The 24,229-nt window shown below is 48.0% G+C and overlaps 1 protein-coding gene across 1 annotated transcript in view; it reads right to left on the bottom strand.

Annotated features, from left to right (window-relative positions):
- LOC146197008 (uncharacterized) overlaps positions 1-24,229 on the bottom strand; it is an 88,587-nt gene that overhangs the window by 28,799 nt on the left and 35,559 nt on the right. The window contains exons 11-19 of the mRNA XM_084597111.1: positions 16,959-17,080; positions 16,726-16,875; positions 14,895-15,197; positions 13,486-13,623; positions 11,095-11,192; positions 9,978-10,199; positions 6,105-6,273; positions 2,614-2,848; positions 2-62 (exon numbers count right to left, since the gene is read on the bottom strand). Of these exons, the coding sequence (XP_084453237.1) occupies positions 2-62; positions 2,614-2,848; positions 6,105-6,273; positions 9,978-10,199; positions 11,095-11,192; positions 13,486-13,623; positions 14,895-15,197; positions 16,726-16,875; positions 16,959-17,080 (1,498 nt within the window). The remainder of the gene's footprint in view (position 1; positions 63-2,613; positions 2,849-6,104; positions 6,274-9,977; positions 10,200-11,094; positions 11,193-13,485; positions 13,624-14,894; positions 15,198-16,725; positions 16,876-16,958; positions 17,081-24,229) is intronic.

Below are 24,229 nucleotides of genomic sequence, written 5' to 3'. Positions count from 1 at the left end.
CTCTTTATCCTCGACATCGTCGTGGTCGTCCTCGCCTGGAGCGCCGGAAATGAAAGACGACACTGAACGGGAAGAAACATGTGGAAAACTCAGTCTGACATCTCGGGTTTCTCGCGGCATGACACACAGTAAAGTGAGCTCCTACAAACAGCTGCAGGCTCATGACCGTTACGTGGGCGAAGTACCTGAACTGCCGAATCACGGGACAAAAGGCAATTGCCCTGCAGCGATAGTTCATGTCGATTCTTGTCTTTGCATATAGGATAGCGAAGTTTTTACGCTCGTAGAGCTATGTACCTGTGTCATAGATGATAAAGGTGTTGCAGTAGAGTGTCATGGGGTGCATAATGTGTGAATAGGAACCGATACTGAACAACATTTAATGAATTTTAATCCCGAAGCAATCTAAAGTGTGCGCCTAGCGAGTTCCACAGGCGCTATGATCAAAGAGCTCCATTTAAGTGCGACAGAACGGGTGAGGCTTATTGTGACAGCGTGACCGAAAGAGCACATTTCTTGAAAAAGCTGAGTCGATAGCGAATGTGTGGACCGCGGACATTATTTTCCCTTCGTCTTTTTCCATTCACTTCTTTCGTCTCCTAATCATTAGCAGCGGCTGCGTGGAACGTCACAATTGACAGTCCTTAAGCAATGTCTCTCACCGGTATCATTATTATAAGACGGACCTGACAGATGACAGGAGAGGGTGTGCGGATCCGACATCACCTTTGACGAAGGAAGAATTGTTCGCAAAAAAGTTGATCATGAGAGAAGAGGTGACAGGACGGGACGATCGCAAACTTCAACTGATGTTTGTTCGAAAGGGAGGCAGGCTATATTTGCCAGTACAGGCTCAAAACGGTACCAAAGTATATATCGCAAAAATTGATAACAATCACCAGCAAGGGGGGGGGGGGGGGGGAGGTTGCAGGGGCAAACCTTGGAGAAAACGCTTTACCCTACCGTAAAGTTTGATTGACGTATCACTAATACAGTCTGCACCTCTTTTATTGATCGAATAGGTTTCAACAATATCTCATGTTTTTTTATTGTTGCACTCGCGCAGGACATCGTTTCTTTTGTTAACCACTTCCATTTGTGAGCCAGGCAATGTTTTGGCAGGCAGCGCTGATCTAGTTTCCGAATTGACCCTTCATGTTCAGCTAAGCGGATATTGATGCAGCGGCCAATCACCCCATGATAGAGGAATCTGATACACTACGCCAATTTGGCATTCTACACAGGGGTTTTTATGTTTTACATTGCAGCCTTGGCGTTTCTTCTCGGTGGAAGTTCGGCCGATTTGGGCACATAGGCGGCTGAGGTTACAAGGCGCTGAAAACACCAGCCCGACACAGATTTTATATTCCCTACTTTCTTTAGGTTTTGAGCTGTCTTGTGGACTAGGGGACCACGACTGGCCTCTGTTAGTAACGTTATCTGTATCGGCATTTTGTTCAGGGGGGGGGGGGGGGGAGCCTTTAACTTCTTGGGAGCCAGTCAGGGAAGACTGTTGGAAAGTAACTGATGGGCCTGGTTTTGGTATGTTGAAAACATACAGCCAGAAGATCAGAATCAGGAAGATGACCGGGCTGGTATCATTTCCTGAGGTCGCTGGTTATGTGCGCGGACCTTGGAGTATTGACTATCTTGTTGGCTTTTTCGATGTTTATTGTCATTGTTGCTTAAAATCAGTGGGTGAGTTAACCATATTTGGTCTGTAATTTGTCATTCCTAGCTATTCTACACAAAGTGGCGTGATAATATTACGTGTAGTCCTATCCACTTCAGCGAAAGCTTGAACATTTAGAGAATTCTCCAGCTATTATTAAGCTATATCAGTTTTAATTGTGAGGCATCTAAGCAATATTGGAAGATTGTTATGCAAATACTTGAAATAATCTCCACCAAAATATAGCAAAATCTTTCTTTTAAGGAAGTTCGCCCTTCCATCGCATCGACTAACACTGCACTAAAAATTCAGCTGCGTTTTTGACGACTGTGAAACGCCTAGAGAAAAACATTGTACAGGTTCAACTATCCCTAAGCGATCGTGCACAGCCGCAGTCACAGCTGCCGCTTCGATCTTGGCTCGCTTCCGCGCATGAAGGAGTGGCGCAGATAGTCTTCATGAAAAAAAAAAAGAAGCTATTTTCATTGCACAGCGCGAGTAGGTTGCAGTTTTACACGAGGCGGGATCAGTCCCAGCGATAATATAGTCCTCTCGTGTCTGCGCCAGGAAAGCCGATCTGTTTCCTCTGGCACGCGTTCGAAACCAAGTCGTGGGAATGATTTCTTTTTCGGTGCAGTAGCAGCGAGGAACATACCATGCTAGCGCATGCGCAGTACCTAGCTAGAGCTGATGAACTACCTTGCAGAATGAAGACCAGGATATTTGCTGCACAGCGCGAGGGTTCAAGGTCACATTTTTGGAGTCTGATGAGTCAGTTTTGGCATGGGAGAAGTACAGCACGCGCGCTCTACAAGACAACAGGGGGGGGGGGGGGGGTGTATATAATTGTAATGGAAGCTTAGCATAAGTGAAAAAGTCGTGTCCATAAACAACTTCTCGTTCTAAAGTGTTCTTGTCCAGAATTTCCGGACATCACTCACGGGCGTTGGAGATGCTCGAGCGCTCTTCGATGCGAGGCCGCTGGCCGGGAGCTGCGTAGCGCTTGGGCGACTCAAAGCCCGCCAACAGGGGATGGTTCGGGTAGCGGATGGAGAAGCGGCGATTCTGCAGGCGGTGTCCGCTGTCCTCTGAAAACGGACCGGCGGCCACGGCGGCAGCCATTGAGACCCGCCGCTGGATATGCTGCTGTGACCCGGGCTGTCGGATTGCCGAGCCCTGCGCGCCACGGAGAGACGAGATTTACAAAACATGACACTCTTTAGTGCTACGACTGTCTGTAGCAATTACGCGGTTTTAGAGGCAGTGCTCGGGTGGTGTTTTCATAGTGTGGTGCAGCTATATATATTATAACTCTGCACTCATGAGTATAAGTGAGTACTTTTTATAATAGTGCTGCAGTGGTACAATTAGAGCAGTGATAGAAAAAAGAACAATAAAAACAATGGAGATGATGAAAATGAATGAGACGCATATAACAGTCAAATATGCAGTGTGTATAACAGGTTTAATCTGAAAGAGTTGAAATCATTATTAAAAATTTAAGACGATACTTGAATTCTGCCCTTAAGGGACGATTGTCTTAATGGCTCCCGGTTGCAAACTGACCTTGCGGTTCCTTATTTGTGTACATGTGCACTCGCACTCGGCTAATTACTCGTCCCTCAATTTGTGCTCTTGTTATCTCTCTCACACTTACGCATTCATTAGAATAGCATTTTGCAAAACAATCCTTCGCCAAGGCGTGTACGAACATGTCTACGTGGCCTAGTAGAAGCCTGTCTAACTTGGGATCAGAGGGTACCGGTGGGTTCGATTCTGATCTCTACCTTGCCGTCTCAAAAGACTCGGCCTGGTTGGCAGCTCCTGCCAACTCCGTCGTATCACGTGATGTGACGGGACACAAGCCGACAGCCCAAAAGTCTTTGTTATTACTAGTTGTTAAATTTCCGATAGAGCTCACGCATAAAAAAATCACAAGGGTTCAACGCTGCTGAACGAAATATTGAGCGAAATGATTAGCTGCGGGTGACCGAACGTTCTTCTCTTTTTCTTCTTCCTCAGCCCCACATATAAAGCCCCGCTTTAACCAAGCCGTATGAACGTGCCTTAGTGGCCTACAGGGGTAACGTGAATGCCAGGGTCCTAGCAGGCTGATTGTGACATAACCGTCCCATGTGAAACGAGAGTCCCAAGTTGACAGCTCCTGCCAACTGAGCCGCGGCTCCGACCGCACCACGCCGACCGCTTGAGTTGGGAGCCCATCTCTCACTTCTGTGTCGCGTGAAGTGCGACGTCACAGCTTCATGTGGGTAAGACGTGGCTACCGCCGTGCTATGCCGACCGTGACGCGACACCGTAGTGTCACGTCACGTGTGGTGTGACGTCACAGCGTCACATGGGTGCGGCCGCTCTACGCACGTAAACAGCTCTGCTTACGTAAACAGACAGCGTAAACAGCTCTGATAAAGGCTATTGAGCATATTGGAACTCAAACAGCACAATGCCTCGACCACATGTCTAACTTGGGATCAGAGGGTACCGGTGGGTTCGAGTCTGATCTCAACCTCAAAGGAGTGCCGCTGCACAAAAAAGACGGTGGCGATGTATGAAGACCACAAGGGAGCGATCTCCACAGAACTATGTGACAACAACGTCGGCAACATGCTGCTGTTCGAGACGAGGGTTCCCGGGAGCGCTCCGGACATTGGTCCACCGCCGGCGCTTCGGCCACTCTCCAGAGGAGCAGGCAGCAGTGCGTAGGGTTTGTGGGAGTGAAGCGGAAACGACGGAGCACATCACTCTTCGCTGCACTCAACTGTCACCCCAGCCGAGAGAGGACACCATGCTACCGCGCGCACTGGGCTTTGAACTGACGGAACACGGACAACACAGTGGCGTTATCCGTGCGACGAAAGCTGGGCTTTGCATGCTGTGGACACTCGTTCAGCGCTGAACAGACTGCCCGCCACTCCTCTTCACATCTCTCCTTCTCTTCTCCCTCCTTTTTTCATCTCTTTCTTGGGCACACCCCTACGTTCACTGGCTACAAAGGGTACAGCCTCAATTTCTCCTCTTCCTCCTCCCGAAAAATGCATGCTGAAACTAGTCACTTCTTGAAACGCAGTTTCCCAACTCGTATGAAGAAAAAGCTCTGCTGAGAACTAGCGCAGGCCATGTTACCTACCAATTACAAGTTTCCCGGGGTGTTAACGCGATATCGTTAAAGGACCCATTCACAGAAAAGTTGGCGTAGGTGCCGGCGTTGGTGTTGTGAGCGGAATGTGACGAGTATGGCAGCTGACATGGCCACGCACTGACTGGACGTAGATGTTACGTTACGACCGACGTTACGGGGCTCTCATTTCATACGGGATGGGATGATTAAAATAGAGGCGTTAATTAAGAAATTATTGATTGAGTGAACAACAAAGTGCATGTAGGCGAACGAGGCTCCCAAGCGGAGCCGGAAACGAGAGCCATTAAGGCTGAAATTGAAGTTAGCGTGGGCAATTAAAGAAAAAAAAATAACCTTGCCCATCCTACAATGCCAAAAGCACATTGCACTTAAACCGGCATAAAACAAAAGATGGGAAAAAATTTTGCATCGCAGAAAAGGAAGAAAAGCAACAAAAACAGAACAAAGGAAAAAGGGGAGGGGTGAGGAGTGCACATCAAAGCTATGGAGGTGTTAGAAGACAGTGATAACATTTCTTTTAATTGTAGTTGTTCATCATTGATCTTTATTTTTTTATATCTAGGTTGCCTTCCCATTTTTTATTTTACTGCTGCTTTATAATTGGTTGGTTGGTTGGTTGGTTCATAGGAAGGGAAAGGCGCAGTATCTGTCACACTTGCTCTGTGGACACCTGAACCGCGCCGTAAGGGAAGGGATGAAGGTGGGAGTGAAAGTGGATAGAGAGAAAGGGGGGCCGTAGTGGAGGGCTACGGAGTAATTTCGACCACCTGGGGATCTTTAACGTGCGCTGACATCGCACAGCACACGGACGCCACTTCGTTTCGCCTCCATCGAAACGCAGCCGCCGCTTTATAATTTGCAATTTGTATTTTCAGGAAAAATACTACCCCATCTGTATCCAAAGTCACTATTATTGAATGGAAGGAGCAGGGATCGTTCAGTTAGCCATTAAGATTGTCGCGTCTCATTGCCATTAAGATTGTAGCATTCCCCTTAAAGGCTGAGCTTAAGGAGACCCCTCCCCCATTTTTTTTAACATAGGCTGTGTACCTCATAACAGTTATGCCATCCAGTCCCTTGCAGTCGTTGCTCTATTGCAGGCAGTCTTCTTTTTCGCATATCGCCGCTAAAAAAAACTGCTGTCAATAAATGTGGCGCATCTATCAAAGTTTCTCGGCAGCACTTATAGCACCTGAACAGAGCGCACCACAGAAGTAACGCGTGTGACTTGTCAAAACTCTCTTCGGTTGTCACTGGGTTACTCTGTTCACGTACCTGGCTCGAAATACTGCTTGGTGATTCAGGCCGGTGCTCGTCAAAATCAGCGCCCGCTCCGATGCCGACGACCGTTGGTTTGGCAGCTAACGACACCCCGGTTCCCAGGCCAACATGCTTGACTGTTGTTCCCTCTCCGGACGTTCCCGAAGTGTGTGGATGCAACAGACTGCGCGGTGAATAATGCGCGCCACTAGTGAAGAGAACATTTGAAGACATTGGGACACGTGGCGCGCAAGCGACGTACGTGTACGGCATCGTCTATCTCATTCAGGGAAGCCAAAGAGCGCAGAAAAATATTAACTAGCCACCTTCTGAACATAATACGGAAAAGAATGGCTGTTTCTGTGCGTTAGTTTTTATTTTTCGTTACTATACGGGGTTCGTGCATGACGTAACAATGATGAGTGTTACAACGCTTTATGCGACCCAAACATGCTTGTATCAGTTACAACTCTCGCTTATATGTGCTTAAATTTGGCACACAAGTAGTATTCAGCCGCTACTGCTTTCAAACCAGTATGAATGATGTACTTGCCTGATTCAGTCAGAATTTGAAATCCGCGTCGGCTGCACCATCTCCGACGCAAAAGCAGCAGCTTTCGTTAAGATAGATATTAACATAGCCTTTTTAACGGGGCGGTGAGAAGTGTCACTTAGCTCGTAATACATGGAGTGCTCAATATTTTTCAGGCTAATTGATTATTTTTTCTGCACAGGCCAACATTACTCCCTTGACCTTTTCTACCAATCCTCAAGTCGCCTCTTACTTGCTTCCACTGTTTCATACTTTAGCTTGCCATGGATATCCCGAAACCCCAGTGCTTCTCGAATGCCTGCGTCGGCGTCTTGCACTGGTGGTTGAAGTGCCTTATATTGTAATATTGTAAGTGCCTTATATTGTTAATCCATGTTAAATCGTTTCAATGCTTTGCATGTAGCAGCAAAAAATGTCAACTGTGCTGTCAAATTTTTGCCGGCGGCATTTCATCCTCACGCACCCAGCCTTAGCTTCTAAAAGTAAACCACTACCTTTGGAATTGTCAAAAAAGGTTCCTTTTTAATTTTGGTTTTAGCCGCCCTATAATGCTCCATCGCCGGTTTGTCCAGTATTCTTTTTTGCCAATGAGTATTGTCTGAGGTAATGTTTCTATCGTTTTCTTCCTCGTAACATTTGTATTTATTTGCAAGCTCTTCTCCATATCGTATAAATACTGCACCGGCAGAGGTACCTGAAAATCTTTGCCGCCCAGCTCTTCTCGTTCATTCGCCTCAACCGTTCTTCTATAGTGCACCTTACTTTTCGCATCCCGGTCTTCGAACGTCGACCATCTCATATCACTTTGAACTGCCTCATTAGTAGTGGCTCCGTGTGCAACCAAAGCAAGTCTGCCGACTGTTCTCTGCTTTATGTCAAGCACCGAAGTTGTGGCAGGTCCTAAGCACAGCACACCGTTCGCAAACGTTAAGCCTGCTACCATTACGCCTTTCCAGATTCCTCGAATAACTTCATATTTGTTATATCCCCAGAGCCCGCGAATTTTCATGACTGAAAGGTTTTTTTTATTTCTTTACAATTTCATCTCTGTGATCCTGCAAATAGTCCGCGCTATCGTTTAACCAAATACAAAGGTACTTGTATGCTTTACCTCTAGGTAACTCTAAGTTTTGTAACGTCATTGTGCCAGGATCATTGAAAACCATGACTCCTGATTTCTCTGCGTTAAATTTTAATCTCGGAACATCTGCCTCTCTTCCGCAACTGTCTGCTAAGTCTTGAAGGCCTTTCTGGCTATCTGCAAGAAGAACAATATCATTTGCATATGTCAATCCCGGTAAGCAGCTAGTTTCCAATTCATCGCCCTTCCGCCATACATCGTAATACCCAATCCGTTCGATTCTAACTTGTTAAATCCCTCCGATGTCGAATGAATAGAAGTGGTGATAAAGGACATCCCTGCCTAATTCCCCTTTTAACTGCAACTCTTTTTGCCCCACCCAAGTCCTGGCACTTCACCGCTACGTTATTCTCATTGTATATCTTATTCAATTAACTTATCGTTTCCTTGACCATACCCTCCTTTTTCAAAATTTGCCACACCAGAGCGTGGTTTTACATTATCGTAAGCCCCTTTGATATCTAAAAACGCCATTCATTGTTGCTCGTTCTTCAACTGCCGCGATTTCAACGCATTGAGTGACTGCGAACAAATTAGCCTCCAGTTTACAACATGCATGCCTGAAGTCGTTCTGCAGTTCTCCTAGTACCTCCACCTCCTCAGTCCACCCTTGTAATTGATATTTTATATGTCACTGTTAACGACCTAAAAGAATTAATGCTATCTTTTCACCTTTGTCTTTGTATAGAAGACTCATTCTACTCTCTCGCCAGCTTGCTGGAATATCTTTATTCTTCAGTGCGCCACTTAGAACAGCATACAAGGTCGCTTTTTTTTTTCTTTACCTAGCACTGCAATTAGTCTCATTGCCATTTCGTCCAAACCTGTTGCTATATGCAAATGCACCTCCTTCGCCCTTTCCTAATCCAATCTGTCGATGTCTGTTAAATACTTCCTCTTTGTAATGACCCGCATCAAGGTTAACACTGCTGTTTTCAAGCTCCTTAAAAGCCGCTTATAGCTATTCGCAAATGAGTTGCATGGCCTCTTCATTTTTCAGTACATTGTCGTCCTCGTCGTTCGCATGGCAGCGCGCTTGTTCCTAATTCTCGCCAAGTGCCTTCAGGTGATTCCAGAACCTTCTAGGTGACCACTTGTTGTTTTTTTTCGAATATCTAGCTGCTATGCACCTGTCAGCTGTATCATTGATTGTCTCTTGCATACCAAAAAATGGACATGATTCTTTTGTTTTTTGTATTCGTCCCATTTATGCTGAAGTTCAGGCAAGGGTCTATGTTTTTTGGCTCTTCGATGGGCCCTGGAATCTGCTTGGCGACTTGCTATTGCCTCTTTAACATCTACGTCCCACCAACATTTTGGTTTCTTTTGCCTCTCCATTAGTTTTTCTTTAGCACCAAATCTATTTCCGTGTGAATTACGTCTACCCCTTAATTATACGTCCATGACCAATTTGCGCCTTTTTTATGTGCTTCTCAACCGCCTTTGATATGGCCATCAAATGTTGGTGGTTCATATACCGAAATCACCACTGTATGTCATGCTTCCGCGGTCCAGCGTTACCCTTCCCGCTATACCCAAACCTTACCATTAACCGATTATGGAATACTATCTATGCTTTCCTCATCTATTTTTATCACACCTAGTCTTTATTATAAAGACTCCAGTCATTATGCAGTAGTCAATGCCGGATTGGAAAGCGCCAGATTTCTACGTGATTGCGCAATCACATTTTTCTTCTGTGTTTACAATAAGGTCGTGCTGCTCACACCATTGTCAAAATAAATTTTCCGGGGCAGTCTTAAAATCCATCCAAATCTTTTATGTGAGCATTCATACCTCCTATTATGAGTACCTCCCGTTTGGCTCGCATTAGCCTGATATCTCCGGATAAACATTCCATCAAAGCTTCATTTCTTGACCTGCTGTTGCTTCCTGTCCATAAGCACAGTCGTCAGCACGGCTGTCTAGAGCGCTCGAACACTGACCTAACACACAAAGAAAGTGAAATTTTAGAGCAGGGTCCTAGTCCTGGGGACAATGGCGCTCAAACGAAGGCACGTAGGCAAAGTATTAGCAATGACAACTTCCCTGTACCACTTATAGAGCAGCCCAGCCAATTTTGTTGTTTCCCCGTGAACATGCTGTACTCGCAGTGTCAGAATGTGGGCGGGAATTCGCCCCAGTTCTCCACAGCGCTTGGCTGCGAGTGAAATGCGTGGCGTTCACTGTATACCTGCTGCTGGACTCCTCGGTTGCCAGGACAGAGACGCGGCTGGGTGCTGGCGTCAGGTCACGTTGTATGCGCCGACGCTGGCTATACTCGAACACGAGCGGCCTGTCGGCGAACGACTGGCGTCGACGCTTGGCACGGATCAGCTTGCCTTCTGCAAGCGGCTTGCTGCTCTCCGCCACGGCAGCCTGCTCGGCAGCCGGTGAGGTTGCGAACCGGGCACCGCTTTCACGGAAAAAAACATAGGGTTGACTTTTTCTCTGATCATTATTGTCGTCACCAGCCTAAATACATCCAGAGATCCATCGCTGTACAAAGCCCTCGTTAATCTACAAATAACATCGTCCTACACCAGCAGTAGTGATCGTTTCTCTTGCAGTTTCCCTGTCTCATCTCCCCACCTCATCCTCTTGTGTCAACAGATATGCTTGCACCGTCATGAAATTTGTAAAAGCTGTCGGGAAAATGGCGCTCTCAGAGGGGCGGTGGAAAGCGGGCAGGTTGCTAAAAAGAGGGATACCGGAAATGCTGTCCATCTTAGCTCACAACCTCAAGGTATTCCACGAAAACCTTTGCTACAATAAACGCTGATTTACGGCCTTCTATCCGAAGTAACGGGTATGCCACTTAGACCGCATCGTGAACGGGGTCGAACCAGCGTTCCTAAGCAATTGTTCTTCGGGTTTTCACGTGACTGCGGTGTTGAAGTTCAGTGCGTCCTGCTGTCACAACAGAAATAGATTTATAACATTTGTTGAAAGTGGGTAGGTGAACATATGGTATTTAGCTCCCTGAACGTGAGCTAGGATAGAGGCTGCAGAGCACCGCACAGCACACAGTCGTGAGCACCGTGGTCGTGAGCGCGTTACGCCGCTGTCAGGAACCGAACGCATAACCACTGAGACGCAGCGTTCCAATTTATAAAAGCGGCAGCTCTCACCAACGCTGACTGCGCAAAACAGGGAAATGAGTCCTTTATAGTTTTCGCTGTAAGAGTCTCAGAAGTATTGGTAGCAGGAAAGGGAAACACACTGAAGTGTCCTAGATTTTGTAGAGGGTCCGAAGAAGGTAGTGAGGTACAAAGCCCGTCAGATTGAAGGTCAAATATCAAACTGCTTACATGGGCGTGTGTGCATCGGTGGCGTCCGCGTTGTGAAGGGTCACCTTTGAGGCAGGCTTGAGAATAGACATCCGCTTCAGCGTCAGCGCTTTGGAGCTCTGCAGGTGCACACATGAATAAAACGCGCCACAAAAGCGTTTAATCCTGAGCTCTGCTACGCGGATGTAAAAAAAAAAAAAATGTTAATTGGTTGAACCGATAGCAAAGGTGCATTATCTGTCATGCACTCTTCGTGGACTCCTAAGCTATGCGGTACGGAAAGGTAAGAAGGTGGGAGTGAAAGCGGAAAGAGAGAAAGAGGTGCCTTGGGGGTGAAGGTTTGGTTTGGTTTGTTTGGTTTAACGTCCCAAAGCAACTCAGGCTATGAGAGACGCCGTAGTGGAGGACTCCGGAAATTTCGACCACCTGGGGTTCGTGCACTGACATCGCACAGCACACGGGCGCCTTGCTTTTCGCCTCCATCGAAAAGCGGCCGCCGAGGCCGGGATTCGATCCCGCGTCCTTGGGAACAGTAGTCGAGCGCCGCAACCACTGCGCCACCCCTGCGGGGTCTTGGGGAGTGAAGGGCTATGGAGTAATTTCGACCTTCCACGTACACTCAAATCGCGCAGGAAACGGACGCCTCTGCTTTTCGCCCCCATCGAAATGATCGAAATGCAGTCGCCGGTGGTCGGGTTCGAGGCCTGGTACGACAGTTCAATAATCCAGCGTCTTAAGCATCGTGCTACAACTGCAGGGCCTGAGCCGGGTGCTACTTCGGATTTCGTCTCGCTGGGTCCGAATGACAGCCTAATGAAGTATAGCCGTCTATCGGAAAGTGAAACAGATACTGCGCCTTCGTCGAGTCAGCAAGAAACAGATACTGCGCAAGGTCGAGTCAGCAAGAGGCGTTCGCAGCCGTTGTGTCGTTTTCAGTAGAGTAGGGATCAAAGGAATGGTTGTTATCGATAGAGGATGATATGAAAATGCGACAGGAAAAAAGGATGTCAATAGAATGATTACTTAATTACAGCCAAAAATGCAAAAAGTATAATCAAACATACGCCGACATTAGCCATACGACTAATGTCGATGTTCAATGGATGTGACGAAATGTCAACCTGAAGTACACGTGTTTCTGATTTAATTATTGATTGTCAGGAAAATGAAGGTGCAGTATCTGTCACACGTTCCGTAGATACCTGCGCCGCGCTGTAAAGGAAGGTGAGATTCAAAGCGGAAAGAAAGGGGAGCCGTAGACAGGGCTGCAGAGTAATTTCGACCACCAGAAGATTTTCACATGTACTGATATCGCACATCACACGGACGCCCCTTCATTTCGCCTCCACCTAAACGCAACCGCCGGCGGTCGGGACAAGGCAAACATTATTTATTTATTTATTTATTTATTTATTTATTTATTTATTTATTTGTTTATTTATTTATTTATTTATTTATTTATTTATTTATTTATTTATTTATTTATTTATTTATTTATTTATTAGTACGTCAAAGGCCCACGAGAGGAATTACATGAGGGGTGGGCTTACATCAAGTTATATTTTCAATGAATGATTTGAAGCGCGCGTTGTCGAGATGAGTCACGGCAGGTAAACAGTTCCAATCTTTTACTGTTAAAACAAAAAATGACTTGAGATGAGATGACGTAGATGCATGAGGGGGTTGGACGGCTGGTTGATGATTGCTCCGGGCTGAGTGGCGATGCGCAGGGGTGATAACGGCATTCCGCATGGGTGAGTGATAAAATTTGTTTAAAAGACAGAGCCTGGTGGTTTTACGGCGGGATTCTAAGTTTGCAAGGTTAGCTTTGTCTTTTAGTGATGAAACACTTGTGATATGAATAGTCTGAAAAGGCAAATCTTACCGCTCTGTTTTGGACGGATTCGAGTGTTTTTGTAAGGTTAGATTGGTGTGGGTCCCAGATCGAGCAAGCATATTCTAGTTTGGGGCGGACTAAGGTTAAATAAGCGGACAGTTTTACGTGAGCGGCACCAGCTCTGGCTTTTTCAGCAAAAGCAACAATCCGATAATAGTTTTCTTCCGTCTCACGCTGACAACATTTCTACATGGTGTGACACTTCGCTTATGAAGCATATTGTATATGTAAAGCTATGAAAGTAACACGACGTGCTCACAAAGCTAACCCGAGTCCTTATATTTTCAGTGGCTGCTTGTGGAATATGGAGTCTAGAATAAATAAATGGAATATATCATTTTTCCTGTGAGATATCCTAACATCTAGTAGCAACGGGCGCACGATGTACAGTGGGCAGCAGCAACGCTCAGGCTTTCTCATTTCCCTAGTGCAGATTCTGCAGTGATCTCGCAATTTTATCTGTTCAATGCCAAGTAGTCTTGCCACATTTGTAGATATTGTCCGCTTCGCGTTACCTTGATATCGGGGCTTTCAGCACCTCCGCGTCTTGCGTCATCGTCCCAGCACTCGATCGAATCCCTGTCGTCCAAGCCTGACTGGTGGCGCTTCCACAGGGCCATAGCTAGCTCCTCGTACAGCACCAACGTGTCCACCTAAGGAGGAGGTCATTCATTATAAGGTTTGAAGGCGAGAGTCTAACAGCTTATGAGTGGCGTCCGTAGAAAGTGGCGCGATCACCTGTGCGCGAGATTCCGTGGGATATCGGTAGAGTTCTTGTATATACTTTCCGACAGTTATAGTTAGTGATAGATGATAGCGATTAGAAAAAGATGGTTTGGTTTGGTTTGTGGGGTTTAACGTCCCAAAGCGACTCAGGCTATGAGAGACGCCGTAGTGGAGGTCTCGGGAAATTTCGACTACCTGGGGTTCTTTAACAAAGAAATTCTTTCTCTCTCTACTCCCTTTCTATAGAGAGGGAGAGTTCTCTCTGTCTTGCACAGAGAGACAAATAGTAACAGGGACTTTATATTGAGAGAGCTCACTCCCGTATCCTCCTGCGCCAGAGGTGACCCTAGATTACTGGAGTACCTACTCACCAGTACCTCCGATCGTTACAAACGCAAAATCCTTGCTAACGCTCTCTCTAGGATAGCCCATCTAGGGCTTTCCTTTGCTTTATAAGCGGCCCCTTCATATAATGGGAAAGCTCCTAAGCGCCTCCGCCCCTGCCTTCTGTAATACGTAATACTGGAAATGTTTTCACAACCACCGATGCTTAGTATGACGATAGGGACAATGAAATAGCATAACCTGCGGTTGACGTATGGCGATAGGCGCATGCTATGAAGCGCCCATGGATCATGCGTCGCGGAAAACATAGCACAACACGTGATCAGACCACGTGGTAGCAGGAGCGCTGGGGTGCTAGCGGCTCACTCGTCCCGGTGTTAGAGAGAGAGAGAGAGGCTGGTTGAACGTGGAGGTGACGAAAGTCGTTTATGGGGTCCCGTAACATAATTTGCGGGCATTGTTTTGTTTCCGTGTTGCAGGTATTGAGTTATGGCGATGGTATTAACACCTGTGTAGGGCGCATATTTCGGTATTTGATATTTTAATTTGCTTCAAAGCTGAAATCTTTGTACTGATGATGCCAGCACACAGTGGCGGTTCTTTGCAGATGATATGACGTCGACAGGCGCGTGTTTGACGATTATATAAATCTAAAATGCACTGCAAATTGGTTTCATTAGGAAGTAGATGTTATGTCGCATTGTTGAAGTTTATAAACTTAAACAATGAGACATAACATCTGCTTCCTAATGAAACCAATATATGAAACCAATAGGGCGGCAGCAAGGCTTCATGCAGCTCATCTTCTATATCTGAGGACCTAGCCACACGCTTCAAAGGCGAAGTGACGCACCTGCTGAGTGCGGCCCGCGGCTTCTTCGACGGCATGGCGCTCCAGGCATCGCTGCGCGTCCTGCAGACCTTCATCGCGCACAAACTTGCAGACCCTCTCCACGAGGCATGTGACGACAACGGCGACCAGGCTCTGTGGCAGCACGAGTGATGCCACAAACGTGGTACCCGTCAGCAGCACCAGAATAGGCCTGGCGCGGCCTCCGAAGCGGCCCACCAAGGCGTAACTGAGCCGACCCACGGTGGCCGTCTCGTCGCCCACCAGCACCAGCCACAGCAGCAGCGCGGCCGTGAGCACATCCAGCTGCCGCGAGAGCACGCCACGCAAAATGTGCAGTGTTCAAAACATACGGCGGCCTCTAAGGAGTTCCCAAAATCTAGCTTCCACAATCAAAATCAGTACGCCAGAGAAAATGCCCGCCGTGGTGGCTCAGTGGTTGGGACGTTCAGCTACTTAAGTCGACTTGGGCCCTGCCTAGGCCGCCGTGTTTCGATGACGGCAAAACGCAAAAGGGGTTCATGTGCTGCGCAACATCACTGTGGGTTAAAGATACCCAGGTGGTCCAAATTACTCAACAGCACCCAACTATGCCACCTCTATGAATAAAATATTTTCCTCCTGTCTTCCTCCTTCCATCATGGTGCGGTTCAGGTGTCCACAGAGTAGTGAAACGGGTAGTTACTTTCCCTTCCTAAAATTGTAAAAGTTGATTTGTTGGTATTTTAACCACTGCGCCACCACCTCGGAATGATTACTGCGGAGGAGCACGCGGGTTCTGAGCCGACCACCGGAGGCTGCGTTTTGATGGAGGTGAAATGGAGAGGCGTCCGTGAGCTGTGAGATGCCAGTGCACGTTAAAGATCCTCAGGTAATCGAAATTACTCGGGAGCCCTCCACTATAGCATCTCTCTTCACTATTACTCCCACCTTCTTCCCTTCCTTTACGGCGCGGTACAGGTGCCCACAGAACGAGTTTGACAGAAGTGTGACAGATGCTGCACCTTTCTTTTCCTGTGAACCAATTTTTCTTCTTCGTCTTCTTCTTCTTCTTCTTCTTCTTATTATTATTATTACTGCTACTCGTGCATGCTCCGTTTGCTTGACTTTTTTTTCGCCATTGAGACACGCTCACAGGAAGTGTGTGCAGTACGCAGAAAGGCCACTTTGATCCCGTGCGTCAACTAAACTACGCGCGCGGGCGTGTTAAGTCGGTGCCCACCTGTCAAGCAGCATTTCTAGGTCAGCTCTTCGTTTTTTGCTCCGCCGAGGTGGTGCAGTGGTTACGGCGCTCGACTACTGTGCCCAAGGATGCGGGATCGAATCCCGGCCTCGGCGGCCGCTTTTCGATGGAGGCGAAAAGCAAGGCGCCCGTGCACTGTGCGATGTCAGTGCACGTTAAAGAATCCCAGGTGGTCGAAAGTTCCGGAGTCCTCCACTACGGCGTCTCTCGTAGCCTGAGTCGCTTTGAGGCGGTAAACCTCACAAACCAAGCCAAACCATCTTCGTTTTTTAGCAGTGGTCATCATAATCGAGACATAGACTAAATGCGAATCTCGGACGGCGTCTTATAAAAGTGCACTCGGATGAACCTGGCGCAGAGCACTCTAGCTGTGCGACACAAACAACAAACATTAAAGTTAGACTGCAGCTGAATGACAGAGCTCACTAGATCTTGTGTTTGTATGACTGTACCACGGCCGCTAGCTGGAGGCGCACAGTACCATAGGCACCTAGCTGCACTTAGCTGCGCGGTAGCGTTGTCTCTGTACCCTAGCTAGCCATTGTAGCAGTCAGTCTCGTTGTTTGTGGGAAACGGAGGGTTGGGGATTACCGAGATGTAGTTGGAGGCGACTTGCTCGTGGCCCATGATTCCCAGCAGGGGAAGTGCGATGGCCGGCAGGAAGGCCAGTACCGCTTTGGGCATGGCGCTCAGCTGCCACCAGCACATCATCAGCAAGACGCAGTAGAAACACTTGCTCTCCTGCGTTCGCGCAGTCTGGTGTGATCAGACCGCCACTGCACCCAAGCGTGGCGCAACTATTTCTCACGATGGCTGTAACGTACCTTAGTGCCGGGGTACAACACAGGACACAGGTAGAACGGCAAAAGGTAGCTCAGCAGTCCCGAGGTCTGGCGCTTTCTTTGCGGTTCCGACTTTGTGTACGAGCTCGAACGCCTACTGCTTTCTGCATGGTCAGTGGTTGAAGCCGCGAAGTTTAAACGATGACTATAGCTAACCTCACTGGTTCAGTGATCGAATAAGCGAAGCTAACTATTCAGTCGGGCCTTCCCTTGGTGCACGCTGCAGCCAAATTACTAATTTATTTGACATGGGCATATTTATGAAAATTCATAAAATTATCGAAAAATGTTCGTTCGACCATATTTTATTCTTGGAACCGAGCCGGAGCAGTGGCTGATAATTGTTCCTAAGATATGGCACCAATTTCTGTAAGCGACTAATTCAATCTACATAGAGAAATATTCCTGCACGGCTCCCCGTAATCTCACGACAGGGATACTGTATATTCGTTCTTATCGTAAATAATCATAGGTGTCTTTTCGGGGAGTTCAGAGATACTGAAATATATTCCCAGGTAAAGTGATTAAGGGGTTGGGATTCGTCCGCTGCAAGGAGCTTCTTTTATGTGTGACAGAACCGAATTCAAGCGCAACGTATCCAATCAGGCGCGCGCTACAATGAGAAACAGCCAACGAGGCAATATGAAGCAAGTGGTAATTGTGCGTCCACCACTTATTTTAACCACATTATGCAGAACATTCACCGCCAAAAGCCAGTAAATAAATATATAGAGAGGCTAATTTAATGTAATTTAATGTAGTCAATCGTAGCTACAAAGGGAGCTGTATTAAGAGTTCGCCTAGGCGTGCAACTGTTGACGAACTTAACTATTTCCCTCAGAACTTTCTTGGCAAGTGTGAACAACTCTGAATGATTTCGCACCATGTTAATACGATACCAACGGTACCTTCAGTGCAGGTCACCGTACACGAGGGAGCTATCGCAGGGCGAACCCAACTGGCTTGACATCAAAACGTGCTGCCGGGAACGTTAACGTGTGATTGTAATGGGCTCAACCTTTCGCGGTCACTTACAAGCCCAGTTAAGAAACCTGAGGAGAAGGGTGTGTCGCTGGCTCACCGTTGAGGGACACACGGCTGCATTCCCTGCTCCTTCTCCTCATCGCAGGCTACACACTCGGGCTGGGTAATGAGCAGCGCGGAACGTCACCTAGAGGTAGTGGCAGATGAGCTGCAAGAAAGACTTCGGCGCTGATTGAGGAGCGTGTCTCGTTGAGCTGGGCCCAGAGCAAGAACAGGGTGCACAAGCCTCTTCTTCCTTATGCTCGAGGCACTTCGTCGTCTCGTGACACGCGAAGGGATTTTTGAGTACATCACTGGCTTTCTTTAGGACTCAGAAAAAAAAAATGGTTGCGGTATAGCTCTGCTAAACCCGGTTATGCAAGCACAATATTTGTTATGCTTGGCTATGGTGTGTTCCTAGAACAGGATTGACACATATGCCTGAACCTAGTTTACAGAGCGGAAGCTTATTGCTGAAATTTTATTGCTTTCAACGTGGGGTATTTTCACCCAATATCTGGCAATCATGAGCGGCGCCCCAAGGTGCGGTTCTCTCTCCCGTGCCTTTCAATCTTTTAATGAGTTTTGTTCCAACCTCTGCTGATGAGTCTACTCATGTGCATGCTGATGACATAGCTTTCTTGGCCGCAGGAGGTGACTTATATTCCCTTTACAAAGTGTTGAATTCATACTTAGATGCGTTTGACTTGACCGATGATTAACGGATATCCACTTATGCCAATGTACACTAATTTTCAGTGTAAGTTTTTGCCAAATTATAATCAGGCTCAACAAGTTACCGTCTCACTTACCGGCATAACGTGATACCACAGGTGTGCTCTTAAGGTACATCGGTGCTACTTATGACGTCTATCTTACTTGGCAGACTCATAGAGAGCAAGTGGCTGCGAAAGGAGTAGGGCGGTTGGAATGCTGCGTAGGCTTAGCAGCCCCCGCTGCGGTATGCGCAGACATGCTCTTTGGTTGATTCATGAAATACATATTCGCCAATCTCAGAATTTGGCTGTGCCCTGTTTTCTGGAGTGGCTGGCTATAAACTGCGTCTTTTACTCTTAGAGAGAGAAGCACTTCATCCCTGTTTGGGATCCCCTAAGGTTGTGTCCAAAGATGTCTTATATCTGGCAGCACGGTTGCTATCTTTTGCCTTGGGGTTTCACCTTCTGACGGTCCAAGTGTTCTTAAAGTTGTGCGATTCGGAGCGGCATATGACCCTGTTGATGTTCTTTGCTCATCGAGAGGAATTCTATAGTGTAAAGTGGTCTCGCTTTCAGTCTGCTGAAATTTCTTTCGTTGAACCCTCGCTGGGGCCACTCAATGTGATAATGCCTGAAATTGTTCCGATGAGATCAATCACATCATTTGTGAATATTATCTTTGATGATGTTTATCCACGTAATGCAAAATCACTGCCTCTTCCTTTGATAAACGGTATACTACAGGACTATACTTGATCACATTTTGCTCACATGTTACAATTGTGACTGATGCCTCGGTGTGTGAGGCATCAGTTTGCAGCTGTGGGGATTTTCTCTCAGGCCCTTGACTAGTCTTTTTTTCACCGCCTTCCAGATTTCTCCCCTATTTATTTGGCTGAGTTCTAGCAGTGGTTTTTGCGCTGCGCAAGCTCCACAATTATTATTCAACGGCTTTAATACTTACCGACTGATTATCTTTTTGCATTTCCCTATCTGCACCTAATGAGTCGCAGTTATTTCACATATTTACGCTTCTCATCCCTCTTCATGCCCAATCGATTACGATTGTTTGGATTCCTGTACAACGGGCCCCCAGTTCAATGAATCCGCTGATGCTTTAGCGAAAGCAGCCCTGAGTGGTCCGACCTTTGGTCTCATTCCAACCTGTATGTTCCTGACGGCAGCACGTTTTCGTATATATTAATGCGAAATTCTGGCAACTCTGCGCTTACTTCCTTGGATGAATTTAATCACCTTCTATTTCCTTGGGGGAGTAAAGCCTGGCGGTCTCACAAACTTGAGGTTTTCTTCCCACGTCTTAGTTGTCGTGTTCATCAGGCAAATTTTTACCCCTACAGACCTAGTCTTGCAACTTGGTCATTGTGCCAATATTGTGATGAGCCAGAAACAACTGAACATTTTTTTTGCTCTTTTATCGCTGATACACATCGCTCAGGAGGCGGGTGTTACAAGTACTATTACAGAAACTTAACTTGCGCTTGTCTTTTGCAGTTATTATGTCGCTTGGCGCTTCAATGCTGGGGCGTCCCGATGGGAATGTTTGCTCTGCCATACAAAGTTTTCTATAACCAAAACGTTTTCCCTCCTAACTGGTTGTTATAACTCTTCGTCCACTATTTTCGATATTCTTTTTCTTATTCCTAATTATGCCTTGCTTTCTTTATTCTCACAAATTTAAAGCTCAGTAAGCCTTAGTATCGCCCTAAACCATCAAGGTCAGTGAACCTGATTGGCTCAAATTTGCTCAGCTATGCTGTCAAGGCCGCAGGTGATTTCGATTCGCTCAATGCTGGCGATAACACAGGACGTTCGCCCTCCGCCGGTGTGGTTGAGGGTGGCACTGGTGAACACTCTCAAGGTTCGTTTACGTGCAATATAAATACCCAAGAAAGCAGGTTGGACAGCCGCCGATGTATCTCAATTGGTAAGAGCACCAGTCGCGATATTTGAAGGCCGTGGGTTCGGTTCCCATCATCGGCGCGTTGTTTTTCCTTCTACTTCGTATTTAATTATCTTCAGGCTAAATCTGATTACATCACTAGTTCAAGTCAATAGCAAAATGTCAAAATTCAAAAACAATAAACATCCCCTATGCTTTCCTTGGCCTCACCGACTGTTGGCTCCTTTCCTTCGTGTATCATAACGAGGCCTTCAATTCTGTGCTTAATAGATTATGAGGGTCTCGGCTCTGGACGTCTTGAAGCAAAAGGTAGCTTAAAGAGACTATGAAATGGCTAGAAATGTCACTAATAAACGTTTTGAATGTGTAGAACACATACTTTCGAGCGTTCCCCCAAAGTGCGACCCCTTGTAACAAAGGCAACGATTTATTATTAATTTTTAAAAACTGCGGTTCTTGAAATTCGCGGGCTGCTCGGTTCTCGCGTGGCGGTGAGATTTGGAACTATTCTGCCGTGAGTACCTACGTCACAACTACCGAGAGTGACATGTCACGGCAGGTTGCCATCGGTTGCAGCCGCGACGATCACTACGCCACGGACACACTTCCGGTAGCAGCGAAAGTCTTCTGCTCGAGTGCCGCACGCACTGCATGCGTGAACCCCTGAGCTTGGCGCTTCGGTTCGCGATGTTACGTAACCGAGAAGGTGGTGGCGTCTGACTGAAAGTGCGCGTCGGCGCCGGAGGGCGAAAAAAATGCCCAAGCTGGTCTGATTCAACACCGTACCGATTGTACATTTCTGCTTCAGATGATATTGCCACCTAGCGTTGCCAGGTGGCGCATGACTGAGTGAAGAACGACGAAGTGTCGCTTGCGGGTTTTGCGTCTGTGCTGCTCACCGCTGTTGTATCGGAGCTAACCCCTTTGCTATTCTTTATATCCTCAATCACCTTGTACGTGACATTCTGGTGGAGGTGCTGGGTAAGATCACCTATGCAAGAGTCTCCATCTGAAAGACGTCGCGCCAGCCCTGTGCCATTGAACACCCCCGTGCATCGCTGCAGTCGACGGCTCCAGGGACTGTCTCCGGAGTTTCAGCTATCACCCGCCGCCATGACATCTAGTGCTTCTGCTCAGCAGGTAACGGGCGTCGCACCGGCCTGTAACTACACCTTGCAGGCCCCTCGAGTACCGAAGCCTTTTCATGGTGACCTCTTTGAGGATGTGGAGGACTGGTTCCTTCAATTTGAGCGTGTCGCTGCTTTGAACCAGTGGGACGATACTGCCAAACTAAGGAACGTCTACTTCAGCCTTGAGGATGGCGCCCGGATCTGGTTCGAGAACCGAGAGCAAATGTTAACATCGTGGCAGGAATTCCGTCGTCAACTGCTCGAGGCCTACACTAGCGCGGATCGTCGCGAACATGCAGAACGTGCCATTCACTCCCGCATCCAGATGCCGAATGAGAGTGTCCAAGCATACGTCGAGGACATGACGCGCCTCTTCAGGCGAGCCGATCCCGCCATGTCCGAGGACAAAAAGGTCAGGCACTTAATGCATGGTTTGAAAGAGCAACTGTTCGCAGGACTTGTGCGCAACCCACCGTCGACTGTAAATGAATTTCTTGCGGAGGCCGCCACAATGGAAAGGGTGCTCCAACAACGTGCCGCGGCTTATAACCGACCTCTCCATACTGGCACAACTGCGGAGTCATTTGCATCTTCCGAGCGGCATCCTGATGCTTTGCGCGAACTAATTCGCAGTGTCGTGCGCGAAGAACTGAGAAAATTCTGGAACCCCCTGCAGCAATCACCAGCTTCCGTTTCTGCTATAGTGCAAGAGGAGGTACGACAGGCGCTCAAGAGCCCTCTTTCGCCTCTAGTTACGAGCCCGCCATTGCTGTCGGGGACCGAAAACCGTCCCACATATGCGGAAGTTCTGCAGAGTCAGGCTCCTGCTTCACCGCCACCCATTCCCGCACCGCCTACAGTTCCGCTGCCCTCGGTGCAACCAGTGCAGTACTTCAACGAACGTCCCCTGCCCCGACGCAAAGCCGACATTTGGCGCATGCCTGACCGCCGTCCACTCTGCTTCCACTGCGGTGAACCAGGCCATCTCTACCGGGATTGTCCTTATCGACGCCTCGGTCTTCAAGGCTTCCGCATCGACTCGCCTCCTCCCCGGTTTGGTCAACGACCCCGCGTTATTGAAGAGTACCTGGCGGAACAGCGTTAATCTCGTTCGCAGCGTCAGTCCCGCTCCCCTTCACCAAGGCGCTCATCGACGTCCACCCAAGGCTCCTCGCGAGAGGGGCAAGGCTGCTCGTCTAGCCCTGGTCGGGAAAACTGAAAACAGCGACCTTCGGGGGCGAGGCCGCTGGTAGTCGCTGCGTTGAAGACCTCCCGTCGTCGCCGCTTCGATCCGACCGCGAGCTGCTGGTACCGTCCCCTAGGGCAGCCAAAAGCGTTTCTCTGGACATTCCTGTTATTTTAGACGGTCGCACTCCAGTCAATGCATTAGTGGACACCGGTGCGGATTATTCGATTTTGAGTGGTCGCATGGCGACTGTTTTGAGGAAGGTGCTCACTGCTTGGCCAGGTGTGTACCTTCGAACCGCCGGCGGTCATATAGTTACCCCAAAGGGGATGTGCACGGCTCGTATTCAGATTAACAGATATGCGTTCATCGTTAGTTGCGTCGTTTTGAGTGCACATCGTGCACTCACTGAGTGCACATCGTGCACATGTGCACATCGTGCACATGTGCACAATGTGCACATTGTGCACATTGTGCGGCTGAAGCCGTACTACCAACGATAACGCACGGCCACATCCTGTGACGACTCTCTTACTTTGCACACCGTTCTCACCGCCCGTGTTCACTTTTTTTTTCTTTTTTTTTTTTTTTTCGGAAGGGGGAGTAATGCCACCTAGCGTTGCCAGGTGGCGCATGACTAAGTGAAGAACGACGAAGTGTCGCTTGCGGGTTTTGCGTCTGTGCTGCTCACCGCTGTTGTATCGGAGATAACCCCTTTGCTATTCTTTATATCCTCAATCACCTTGTACGTGACAATATTTCAGCAGCAGGACATAAAATAGGCAGCGTAAACCTTCGTGTACCGACCGACGGCGCAGCAACAGCATACTGTAGTCCCGTCTCGTCTCTGCAGCATTGACCATTTGTGCGGAATGTTGATAATTAAATAGGACGTACATCAAAAAAGGTCTGTCCTCAGCTGCATCGCAAAAGTACACAAATTCGCCTTGGTTAAGTGCAGCACCGGTTGCTGCCAGGTTACCACAGAGATGCCGTCCGCGAGCGCTGCGGCCGGCGGCACTCCGGTCGTGTGTTGCTCCCTGGTCGTCGCTAGGCCTTGGTTGCTTGGCATCGAAGCCACGGCGGACGGCGTTTTGGAATCGGCCGTTTCACCGCCTATCTAGCGTAGCCGCTCGCGTGCTCCTGTGCGCAATTCTTGCGTGCAGCTGCGGAAATAGGCGATAACCTGCGCTGCCGGATTACATGTGCCGAGCTGCTTTGCTGATGTTTTGCGCCGTCGACACTGGCTAGGACGATGCGTACGCGAAATAAAACAC

Source organism: Amblyomma maculatum, chromosome 3, assembly GCF_055883805.1.
Source record: "Amblyomma maculatum isolate TAMU_Amacu chromosome 3, ASM5588380v1, whole genome shotgun sequence".
NCBI classification, from domain to species: Eukaryota; Metazoa; Arthropoda; class Arachnida; order Ixodida; family Ixodidae; genus Amblyomma; species Amblyomma maculatum.
Note: the sequence above shows the minus strand (reverse complement) of the source record. Positions and strands in the feature narration are given on the sequence as shown.